At 54.8% G+C, this 10,638-nt stretch overlaps 4 protein-coding genes across 4 annotated transcripts; 3 read left to right on the forward strand and 1 right to left on the reverse strand.

Moving 5' to 3' along the window:
• Nucleotides 1–94: 94 nt before the first annotated feature.
• MONBRDRAFT_32334 (uncharacterized protein) lies at nucleotides 95–2,500 on the forward strand (the record flags this gene model as incomplete). The annotated part of the gene is made up of 10 exons (XM_001745503.1): nucleotides 95–194; nucleotides 319–485; nucleotides 1,071–1,161; nucleotides 1,230–1,288; nucleotides 1,412–1,480; nucleotides 1,616–1,651; nucleotides 1,751–1,846; nucleotides 1,944–2,066; nucleotides 2,185–2,244; nucleotides 2,342–2,500. The coding sequence occupies 10 exons, from the start codon at nucleotides 95–97 to the stop codon at nucleotides 2,429–2,431; spliced, it is 891 nt and encodes a 296-aa protein (XP_001745555.1). The 3' UTR covers nucleotides 2,432–2,500.
• A 1,202-nt stretch (nucleotides 2,501–3,702) lies between these two features.
• On the forward strand, nucleotides 3,703–7,412 carry MONBRDRAFT_32335 (uncharacterized protein; the record flags this gene model as incomplete). The annotated part of the gene is made up of 10 exons (XM_001745504.1): nucleotides 3,703–3,778; nucleotides 4,118–4,215; nucleotides 4,321–4,468; nucleotides 4,600–4,739; nucleotides 4,874–4,941; nucleotides 5,024–5,138; nucleotides 5,227–5,318; nucleotides 5,498–5,620; nucleotides 5,733–6,148; nucleotides 6,416–7,412. 10 exons carry the CDS (start codon nucleotides 3,703–3,705, stop codon nucleotides 7,276–7,278), a joined length of 2,139 nt encoding a protein of 712 aa, XP_001745556.1. The 3' UTR covers nucleotides 7,279–7,412.
• Nucleotides 7,413–7,497: 85 nt separating this feature from the next.
• On the forward strand, nucleotides 7,498–9,232 carry MONBRDRAFT_36991 (uncharacterized protein). The gene is made up of 5 exons (XM_001745505.1): nucleotides 7,498–7,553; nucleotides 7,682–7,775; nucleotides 7,919–7,997; nucleotides 8,237–8,382; nucleotides 8,529–9,232. The coding sequence occupies exons 1-5, from the start codon at nucleotides 7,519–7,521 to the stop codon at nucleotides 9,150–9,152; spliced, it is 978 nt and encodes a 325-aa protein (XP_001745557.1). The 5' UTR covers nucleotides 7,498–7,518; the 3' UTR covers nucleotides 9,153–9,232.
• Nucleotides 9,233–9,401: 169 nt separating this feature from the next.
• Nucleotides 9,402–10,188, reverse strand: MONBRDRAFT_25258 (uncharacterized protein; the record flags this gene model as incomplete). The annotated part of the gene is made up of 3 exons (XM_001745651.1): nucleotides 9,402–9,834; nucleotides 9,921–9,987; nucleotides 10,062–10,188. The coding sequence occupies 3 exons, from the start codon at nucleotides 10,186–10,188 to the stop codon at nucleotides 9,402–9,404; spliced, it is 627 nt and encodes a 208-aa protein (XP_001745703.1).
• Between the last annotated feature and the right edge of the window lie 450 nt (nucleotides 10,189–10,638).

Raw genomic sequence — 10,638 nt, forward strand, 5'->3', positions numbered from 1 at the left:
CCCTGGCCACCGTGCTTCCTGACCCACAGCCACCTTCTTTCTGACCTTGACTTCGGATATGGAGGAGGACATGGATGACCACCCGCTGGCTAACATGCCACAGGAAATTCCGATGGCTTTGGACGCCATAATCAAACAGCCCATCACGGAGCATGAGGCTCCGCCTGCCATTTTGGCCCGCCTGGCTGCCATCGGTAAGACAAGTTTTGATTCAGTCGGGGCCTATTGAGCCCCAAGCACACATGTAGTGTGCGCCTACAGTGCCCAATCAGGGCTTTCCGGCGTGCTCATAGCCTGACAACAAACCTGTGATCGTAGGCGCTACCGTTAATATGGGCCGTCTGTCCTCAGTGGTGCTTCCTTCGGCTTTGGCGGTGCTGGTGCACGCTTTGCGTGCCATCGAGGGCCCGGCCTGGGAGGCAACGGCCGAGGCCATTCATGCTCGGGCCAAGGAGACGCCCGATGATCCGCAAGCAATCGCTCACGTAAGCTGCTGCTGGCTATCCAAGCCGTGGTCATCGGCCATGGTACTTGCAAGCTGACTCGATACTCCGTATACGCTCCTCCCTTTGATCCGATAGCAACGCGTGGAAACAACATGCTCCCGTCTCCGAGTTCAAGCACTTGCGCTTGAGATCTTGGCCAATTTGGTGATGAGCGAGCTTGAGGCTGCCCAGCATCTGACCTTGGAGCTTCTCCAAAACAATTTGCTCAATGCCGTGCGTTCGGCCAACTGTCTCCGTGCATGCCTTGCATTGTGCCGTACCATCGGATGCGTGCGCATTCACTGTCACGGTGCTTTGTGGTTGCCTGGATTGGTCCCTCCAGCTGGCTTTGTTGGTGTGTCCACTCACACGCGAGCAACTCGAAGCGCTTCGTGCAGTCCATCCAAGTGGAAACCAGCTTCAGGCGTGTGTGAGTAGACGGCACACGCTTCTCTTCCCGACCAAATTATTGTTATTTTTATTATAATTATTATTTTTTTTTTTCTCGCGCGTGCCCGCAATCATTGCCACCGCTAGCTCACCCTTATCACGGCCTCTCTCCGGTTGATGCGCGCTCATGTGTAGATTCATAGTCAGGACGAGACTTGGCTCGGTGCCATTGCCAACCTTGGATTTGGTGGCATGTTGAGTGATGTCACTTCCGACACACTTCAGCGTATGTTCTATCGCGTTATTCCGTTTCATGCACCCAAACAAACACTCAACCTTTCAAACACGTCTTAGTGCTCTCTCAAGGCTGCTTTCATATCATGCATCGCTGGCCATGGGCCTCCATGTCAGCGGTAAGGCCACTTACCTCCCCGACCTGGCATGCGTCATTTATCTCATACGCTCGACCGGTCGTCTTAAGTTGCGTAATGATCTTATCTCCTTCAATCTGATTCTGTTTCCTTTTGATGTTTTAGACTCTCTTACCAACTCTCTGGACGGTGCTGCGCGCCGTTCTATCCGATGAAGCGTTGGCCTGCAATTTGGTACGTTGCTACCCATTTGGCTCTTGCCTTATTTGCCGGTCTTGTGCCTGCGAATAAACTGGCATTGGGGTATGGGAAAGCCTGCGACGCATTATCCTGTGCACATTAACCAATCATGGGCGCGGTACTCTGTAGAGCTTTGCAAATGAAGATCTGCGCAACATTATTGAGGTTTATCGCGCACGTTGAATTGACCTACATCTTTCACAATAACTGAGTCACGTGACCCATTGGTTCATCGTGTTGGGCTACCTGACTAATGATCTGTAGGCGTTTTCCAATGGCCACCTGGACTGGCACACCCGCATCTCAGCCAGTGGCGTTCTCACAGCTCTGGCTCAATGCAGCCACCACCATGACCTTTTAGTACGTGCCGCACTCCTGTGCCCCAATTTTTGTCGAGCCTTGTTGAAGGGAGCTGACCATGCCCCTAATTCCTTTACACGCCTTTGCCGCTGTCCAGCCGGAACTATGTGGCTTGTATACGGTTGAATTGGCCACTGTTTCTGTGGAGCGCCTCGAATTTTTGCATGCCATCTTTTCTGGATTGTGTGAGGCCTTTGCCGACACCCGTGCCAACGAACTGGTATGTTGCATGTCCCGTAACTCTGAAATTCAGCCTTTCTCTGCAGGACCAGGCGGGCTTAAAAAGTGCTAATGGGGACCACTCGTGTGTCTGGACTGGACGTGCATCGGCCCTGCAGGTGGCAAGCACAGGCTTGATGAGTGTCATGCACAAGTGTGTTGAGCAGCTGCGTGCGATGGTATGTGCATCGCTTGGGTTTGAAAAACGATGTGTTTAAGAGGCAGACATGGATTAACGGCGTGTGCGGCTGGTTGCCGGCATGATCTGGTTTGTAGGAGCGTGGTGCATCACCTGAGGCTGCTGAGGGCATTGAGGCATGTTGTAATTTGGCACAACAATTTTCCGAGCTCAAGAGTCAGCAATAGAGTGATTAGAGAACAGCGATTCCTCTCATGTCGGCAGCAGAACGTGTAATTGAGTCAATGGAAATTGCCGATTGTAACTTGTTGTTCTATTTTTCTTCGCGCCCTCCTACCCTCTTTATTTTTTTTTTTTTCTGTGCAAAGGCGATGCTTTGCAGGGGGATCCCCAGCCAAGGTCTTGGGCAAGATTCGGTCATCGAGACAAGTTTTGAGTTGATTGTCAGTTCATTTTTCTATCATCATTACCAGTCGATGACTTTTTTTTTTTTTTTCGGTGCTGGAATCAAGAGATTTTAAATGTTGTAGTGGCTGTGTCCTGGAAGAAGGCGAGCCTGCGTAGAGAGAGGGGAAAAGATCTTGCCTCTTCCAAATGCATTGGTTGCGGGCGCGCTCGGCACGCGGCAACCAAGGAGTAACAAGTCTGAAAAGGGTTGAGGCATAGATCGTCCTGCAGACCTCCACCTTGCCCTTTCCCGATTTCGGCCTATTTTCCAGGGAAGCAGGCCAGAATGCAAGGAGGGGCAAAAGGTGCTTTTGTGTTTTGCTGGTGCTCAGGAAGACCTTGATTAAAACATGCGGTCAACCACGAGCTCAGACACGCGCCAATCCTGGAATACATGGACAAGAGTGAGTCACTCAAGTGCGCAAGGGGCTGAGAAGAGTGGCGGGCCTGTTTGGCGATACAATTGCTACCTCATAGCTGGGATTGGTGGGGCTATGGTCAGGCAGGTAGCGGCGAATGATCATGGGGATCTTGCCCTCTTGAAGCTCGTTTTGTGCAATCTTGAGAGGGTCAGTTTCACCGCGCAATTCCACCATCACGGGGGCATTCATACTGCGTACATGAGCAGCCGAGAATGCATACATCAGTGAGCGGCGTTGAATCACAGGCGTCGAATCACAGGTATTCTGCAGATGGCGGCTGATCATTTTGAAATGACAAACCAAAACCAACTAGGGTACGCAATTTGCAATACCTGATTTGCAGCGCACGGGCCCCCAAGACACGAGCGCGCTCGTACTTGGTCATGTACCGGCTCGTAATCTATCCCAAATGACAAGAGCGGAGTGAGCGGAGTGAGCCGAAGAATTAACAATAAAGAGCATTCAAGGCGCCTCGTAGAAGGTCTCAGACATATGGCATTTGGAGCGTCCACTCACACGAGGCTTCTCCGAGGCGCCATCGGCGTTGTCCTGTGCTGAGGCTGCGCCGTTGCAGGGCGTAGGAGCGAGCACATGAGCAAGGATAGAAGAGCACAGCTTGGGATGGTTCCATGGCCAAGCCCTATGACCTACCATCAATGACCTCAATGTTGTTGCCGTCATCCATTGCCGTGTCCATGCTGCCGGGTGTGAGTTGCTCAGTCGATCAGCTCCGTTCGGGTCGATCGCTCGTTCGCTCAGAAAAAAGCAAGACAACCCACCACGCTCTGAGATAGTGTAAATTAAAACACACTTGGGTCTCTCACTTTGCCGATATGACTATCAGCAAGTAGCAATTTATCAGATGAAATGTATTCAGAATCTGACACTGCTCTTGGTCATCTGCTCTGCTTTGTTGATGTTTTCTCTCTCTCTCTCTCTCTCTCTCTCTCTCTCTCTCTCTCTCTCTCTCTCTCTCTCTCTCTCTCTCTCTCTCTCTCTCTCTCTCTCTCTCTCTCTCTCACATTTTCTCGAGTGTTCACTGAGCTGGAAAGATGGCAGCGCTCAAGATGATGCTGCTGATGGCAGTGGCGGCCTTTGGGGCGGTGGCGCTCGCTGATCGTCCGTGGATGCAGGATCCAAAGGTGCGGGGCTGAGGAGAAGGACGAAATGGGTTCTGTTTGAAGCGTATCGACGTGCGATCGGCTTTTGCTCACATGCTGCCAACGTGGCTGGCCGCTGCCAAGCAGGCCGATCCCGAACAGCGGGCCCAAGCTTTGCTGGATCAGATGACCCTGGATGAGAAGATCTTGATGCTGCACGGTAGCAGTGGCCCCTATGTGGGCAACGTGCCGGCCAACACTCGCCTTGGCATTCCCGCCCTCAACCTCAATGACGGTGAGATCATTGGCCATTCAAACCGCTCGCGCTCAGTGGCCAATGCATGCGATCGTCCCTTGGTCGTGGTGTTATCTCTCCCAAAAGCGTTTTTGTGGCTCATCTCTTCCCTCTCTTGCTCCTCCGCGCAGGTCCTCAGGGCTTCCGCCCCGCCACGGACCTGGCTGGCACCTCGACCGCCTTCCCCTCGGGTCTCACCGTGGCGGCCACCTGGGATAAGAACCTGACATACGCCTGGGGTGCGGCCATGGGTACTGAGTTCTGGAACAAGGTGAGCACACTGCCACGCATCTTCCTTTGAATGATTGGCGGGGAGACGGCGTTGGTGTTCTGGCTTCTGGCCTTCCTTTGCAGCTGCAAGGACTGCAAGATTTCGAGGTCTCTGATCCACTTCAAATGTTGTAGGGCTCAAATGTTCAGCTCGGTCCGGGCGTTTGTGTCGCCCGCGTGCCCGTCAACGGCCGCAACTTTGAGTACGTGCAAGCAGCTCATCTGCTGCTCTGTGTCTTTTAGTGGACTCAGCGCGCTCATCGATTCTTGCTTGTGATCGGCTAGGTATGCCTCAGGCGAGGACCCCTTCCTTGGTTACACCATCGTCCAGCCGGCCATCAAGGGCATCCAGGACCAAGGCGTCATTGCCAATGTGAAGCATTACGTCCAAAATAACCAGGTACCAGACTTGTCCCCCTCGCCTTCGTGAAATCAGGTACGCTTCTTGGGCTCACACAACCACTGCTTTGTGCTCTGGTGCCATCAAGGAAACCAACCGCCAAACCGTGAGCGAGAACGTGGACGAGCGTACGCGCTTTGAAATCTACTACCCACCCTTTGAGGGTGCGTTTGAGGCTGGGTAAGCTGCGCCACTTGCACCGCTTTACAGTGCCAATCATTTGTGGACCCTCCAATCTCCCAACCGTCTTCTGACATCATGCTTTTTCCATCTCGGTTGCAACTCATCGTGTTTTGGCTTTGTTGGGATGCCCATGTTTTCTGTGCCATGCTTGCCACGGGTCGCGCTTGGGTGTGCAGTGTGGGCTCGCTCATGTGCAGCTACAACAAGATCAATGGCTACTGGAGCTGTGAGAACAACCAAACGCTTGGCACTGATCTCCGCGTCCACCTTCTCAAGGGCCAGCGTCTTTGGGTCATGAGGTTGGTCGCAGGATGATGCTCTCAAACTCTCAAAGCCGGCTGGCTGCCCCAGAGGTCCTCAAATATGGGTGTGTACTCAACAGCTTGTTGTTGTGTTGCCACGGTGACGCAGCGATTGGGGTGCCACGCACTCTACTTCCATCATGCAGGGGTTGGACCAGGAGATGCCGGGTGGCAATTTTATGGGTGACACTCTGAAGAGCATGGTGGTCAATGCCAGCATCCCCGAGTCGGCCGTCAACCAGTCCATCCTTAACATTCTGGTGCCCATGTTTAGCGTGGGGCTCTTTGATCGCCCCAACAACAACAGCATCACTGCCAACGTGACCTCGGATGCCCACAACGCCGTGGCCCGGGAGCTGTCTGCGGCTTCACACGTCCTCTTGAAGAACGAGGGCGACTTGCTTCCCCTCGATCGCTCTTCGGTCAAGACCATTGCCGTCATTGGCGCCCAGGCTGCCACCAACACAATTGTGCACGGTGGTGGTTCCGGCCAGGTATACCCCCCCTACGTCATCACACCCCTGGGTGGGCTCATGCAGGCGCTGGGGATCAGCGGTCCCAAGAAGGTGCCTTGTGATCAGGGCCAGCGCTTCAACAACACTGACTTTTACCAGCCCAACAACCCCTCAGTGGCGGCGAGCGACGCCGATGACTGCTGCGCCAAGTGCTCGGCCAGCGCTTCGTGCCTTGTCTGGTCGTTTGCCAAGTCCTCATCGACCTGCTACTTCAAGCAGCACACCTCCACCCCGAGCAATGACAACAATGTGGACTCTGGTGTGTTGTCGTCCGCAGGCCTCAACGGACCCTTTTGCAACGACCAACAGCAATGCATCTACTACAGCGATGGATCCAACCTCACCGAGGCCGCCGAACTGGCGGCCAAGGCTGATGTCGCGCTCGTTGCTGTGGCGACCACCTCGTCCGAAGGCTCGGACCGCGCAGACCTCTCCCTCGGTAACGGTCAGGACGAACTGGTGACCATGGTGGCCGCGCACCAGAGCAACACCATTGTCCACATCACCTGCCCAGGTGCCGTGCTCACGCCTTGGCGCGAGGACGTCAAGTCTATTTTCGTGAGCTTTATGGGTGGCCAAGAGCTTGGTAACGCCATGGCTGACGTTATCTTTGGTGAAGTCAACCCCTCGGGCCGCCTGCCCCTCACCTTTCCCAACGTCGAGAACGAGATTGGCATGACGACTCGCCAGTACCCAGGCCTTGACAATGGCCTCGAAGCCTACTACGACGAAGCCCTGCTGGTCGGTTACCGCTGGTACGACCACCATGCCATTACCCCGGCCTTCCCTTTTGGCCATGGTCTCAGCTACACCTCCTTCGAGTACAGCGACATCCAGGCCTCGAAGACTTCCGTCTCCGTGACCGTTACCAACACGGGTTCAAAGGCTGGCGCTGAGGTGGCACAGCTGTACCTCGGTTTTCCTTCCAGCGCTGGTGAGCCGCCGCGCCAATTGAAGGGCTTTGAAAAGGTCGTCCTTGCTCCTGGTGCCAAAACCACCGTGACCTTTGACCTGCGCCCCCGTGATCTCTCGATTTGGGATGTCAAGCAACACGCTTGGAGCCCCGTTTCTGGCACCTTTGAGGTTGCCGTGGGTGCGTCCTCCCGGGATATCCGCCAGACGTCGAGCTTTGACAACTAAATTTGGTGTTGACCGCTGTCATGGCCGGCAAGCGTACCTCCAGGCCTGACGGTCTGGCTAACCCGTTTCTGCTTTACAAGTGGCGGAATCACGCCTCGACCTCTGTCGTCGACCAACCAATTGAATCTTAACTCATTCAAATGCGCATTCATGCGTTCCATCCAAAAAAACAAAAAAAAAAAAATGAAAGTTTGTTTTTTCCTTTTTCTTTGATTCTTTGAAACGAGCAACCAAGTCATTATGGCAGCTCCAACCGCCAATGACGAGGCGGCAGCGTAAGTCAGAGCGAGGGATAAGCCCTGTGTGTGTGCGCGCGCGCGTGTGTGTGTGTGTGTGTGTGTGTGTGTGTGTGTGTATGTGCTGTCAGGTCGGTTTGCTCACGGCTCCTCTTGCCGTGGGACAGGAAGCGCCCCAAAATTCAGCCGAGCCGGTTTTTTGCTGGACATGCCGAGCGCCGGGGTGCCCGAGAGGCCATCGAAGATGTCTGCGTCGTGCAAGTATGTGGCGCTGCTCTGATGTGCAGCGTTCAGCACTTTCCTATCGCCAGATCGTTTCAAGCCCAGCCCTCCTGCTCATGCTTGCTTCATTGCCATTCCCACACGTTCGGCGCTGGGGTCCCACGTTCACGCTTCCCCTTCAGGAGCAGCTAGATCTGCAACGACAGGCCTGTGCACGAATATCGTCGGCTGCTTATTTTGCCTGCTTTGATGGGCATGCAGGTACCTCGGCCTTGCATCTTGTTCTTCTCCAAGACGATGGGCTGGCTGGCTCTGCAAATAACGCAAACCCGTCTGCGCATGCCGGCACTCATGGCTGTGGCTGATGATTGACTTGTGGGCGCCTTTCACGACGATGGTGGGGCATGACCATCACTGGTGGGCGTGCTCCTCTTGTGGCCACGGTGGTTCCACTCTGTTCCCTGGGCTGCCATTGGCTTTGACCACTCGCGACACTGCAGGACGACGAGCTGCCGATCATTGTGCGGAGCACATGCTGCCGCATATTCTTGCACATTTGCCATCGTTGTCTGATTTTGGTTCCAAGGAGTGCGCAACCAAGATACGCAAAAGCCTTGGACAAGCCTTTGCAGCCGAGGATCGTGAGGTTAGCCCAACGTATCGCTCGGGCGGAGGCTAGCCCGGCAGCTGATCTGCTATCTGCAGGCATGCTGTTCGGGGCGTTGATCACTCGCTCCTGAATGCCTTTCTGGTAGTTTTGCTCACTCCGTCAATCTGTCCGGGGCTGCCCAGTTTTTGGCGCTGGCCCGGGCTGGCCAGCCTCAGTGGAAGGATGGGTGCACAGCAACAGTGTGCCTGGCTCTCAACGATGTTCTGTTCACTGCCAATGTGGGAGATGCGAAAGCTATACTCGTGCGTTATAAGGAAGCGCCAACCGTGGCCGACACTGAATCGGTGTTGCCGATGTTGGTCGACCAGGACATTGCGACACTAGTCCTGACCAAGGACCACAATCCCGTGGTGTACGAGGAGCGCCAACGCATTCAAAAGGCTGGGGGTAGCGTGACGGACAATCGTGTGCAAGGCGTCCTGGGCGTCTCGCGTTCAATTGGCGACGGCCGCTACAAGCATCTCGGGGTCAGCAGCCAGCCGTTTACGAGCAAGTGCACATTGGACCCCAACAAGGATCTCTTTCTCGTGCTGGCTTGCGATGGCTTGTGGGGAACCCTATCAGCCTCTGATGTGATTCAATTCTGCATGAAGGCCTTTGGTGAAGCAGAGCAGGACGACCAGTTGGCTGGCCAACCCAAACTGCAGGCAACACATGTGGCCGCTCGATTGGCCAATCATGCTGTGGAGAAGGGTGCCTCGGACAATGTTTCAGTGCTCTTGGTGCGCTTTGCAACCAAGCCCTAACTTGCCACAGCTGATTGCTCATAACAACACAAAACAACAAGTGCCCCCCGATTCTTCCGAGTTGAATTGATATACCAGTCATGTGCGCTGTAAACTCTCCCGCGAGATGTTGAGACCACCTGCAAGACACACATGAGGTACTGTACACAATATGGTATGGTAACCTTTTCTTTGTAATGCAAAGCACGCATCTGGGACAGCAAAAATGGCACGGCCGTTGTTGCCAGCCCTGTGACATTGGCAGTTTTCTCAAGCGTCTGGCGTATGTTTGCGCCAATCACCAGCCACGTAGTCGGAGCGGAGCCCGGGGCTCGGGGCGGATCCTTGCACCGAGATATCCTGGGACAACTCATGCTCAAAGGCGGCCTCAAGTGCAGCGTTGGTGCCACGACACGCCTCGAGGATTTCCGAAGCAAAGCCAAAGTAGGCATGGGCGCGGTGTTGATCCCAGCTGGCGGGCGGCGTGCCTTGCACGGAGCGCAGGTTATGGAGCTTGTCTGCCAACTTGATGAGTTTGGCACCACGAGAGGCCGTGCGAGCATGTTCAATCTCAGCTGCCTTGCGTTCATGACGAGTACAGCTCTTGTCGTCCGAGACCTCTTGAACATAGCCGGCCACTTGATCACCGAAGGCAGCACGAATGTCAGCCAAGGTCACACTGGTATCCTCGACGACGTCATGCCTGTTGACATATCAAAGAAGTCATCTGAGTGGCGTTGAGAACTGAGCAGCAATGTACGAGCAGGCGACCCGGCGATTGAGGCGTACAGAAGAGCGGCTTGCAGAATGGCCAAGTCGGTGATGCCGGCAATCTCGGTCAAAAACTCGGCCACCTCTGTAAGCGTTGATGAGGAGGTTGTGAGCCAACAAGCACGCCCAACCGCACAAAGAAGAAAACAAAGCACCTACGAATAGGGTGGTTGACATAGGGCGTTCCATCCCCTTTCCGTGTCTGCTTTCCATGCGCTCGACCAGCAAAGGCCGCAGCCTTGAGCAAACCCCCAGCCAACCCCAGCGCCGATCCCTCCTCCGCCATCTCGATTCTGTGTGTGTGTGTGTGTGTGTGTGTGTGTGTAACTGCTTTTGACATTTGCTTTTGACGGTGAACACACGCACACACACACACACACACACACACACACACACACACACACACACACACAACACACAGATCTCCTCTCTCGCTCTCTCTCTCTCTCTCTCATCTGGTGGACGGTCATGGGCAAAGGCATGGGGGTGAAGGGGGCTTGATGGGGTAGAGGACAGGGCGTGGTGATTTGTGCAAGGGGGTGGTATTACTCAGGCTTGAGGTGGGCCGAGGTCAGGGGTTGGCGCCGTGGATGGTGCCACTGGCTGGCGGTTGGACGGGGGCGATCCAGGATGGGCCGTCCTTCGGTTCAGTTGCTCCTGCGAGCGTTTGAGCATGGCGACGAAGAGCAGATCGAACGGTGTGTATGTCACCAGCCTCTCCACTGAATCCGCCTTG

Source organism: Monosiga brevicollis, genomic scaffold, assembly GCF_000002865.3.
Source record: "Monosiga brevicollis MX1 MONBRscaffold_9 genomic scaffold, whole genome shotgun sequence".
Classification (NCBI taxonomy): domain Eukaryota; class Choanoflagellata; order Craspedida; family Salpingoecidae; genus Monosiga; species Monosiga brevicollis.

What these genes read in the sequence shown, in the direction of transcription:
- MONBRDRAFT_36991 (XM_001745505.1), top strand. Translation starts at nt 7,519, where the DNA reads ATGGCAGCTCCAACCGCCAATGACGAGGCGGCAGC. An exon ending in CTGCTTTGATGGGCATGCAG is followed by an intron (nt 7,998 to 8,236) that starts GTACCTCGGCCT and finishes GCGACACTGCAG; the next exon opens with GACGACGAGCTGCCGATCAT. An exon ending in TTGCAGCCGAGGATCGTGAG is followed by an intron (nt 8,383 to 8,528) that starts GTTAGCCCAACG and finishes GGGGCTGCCCAG; the next exon opens with TTTTTGGCGCTGGCCCGGGC.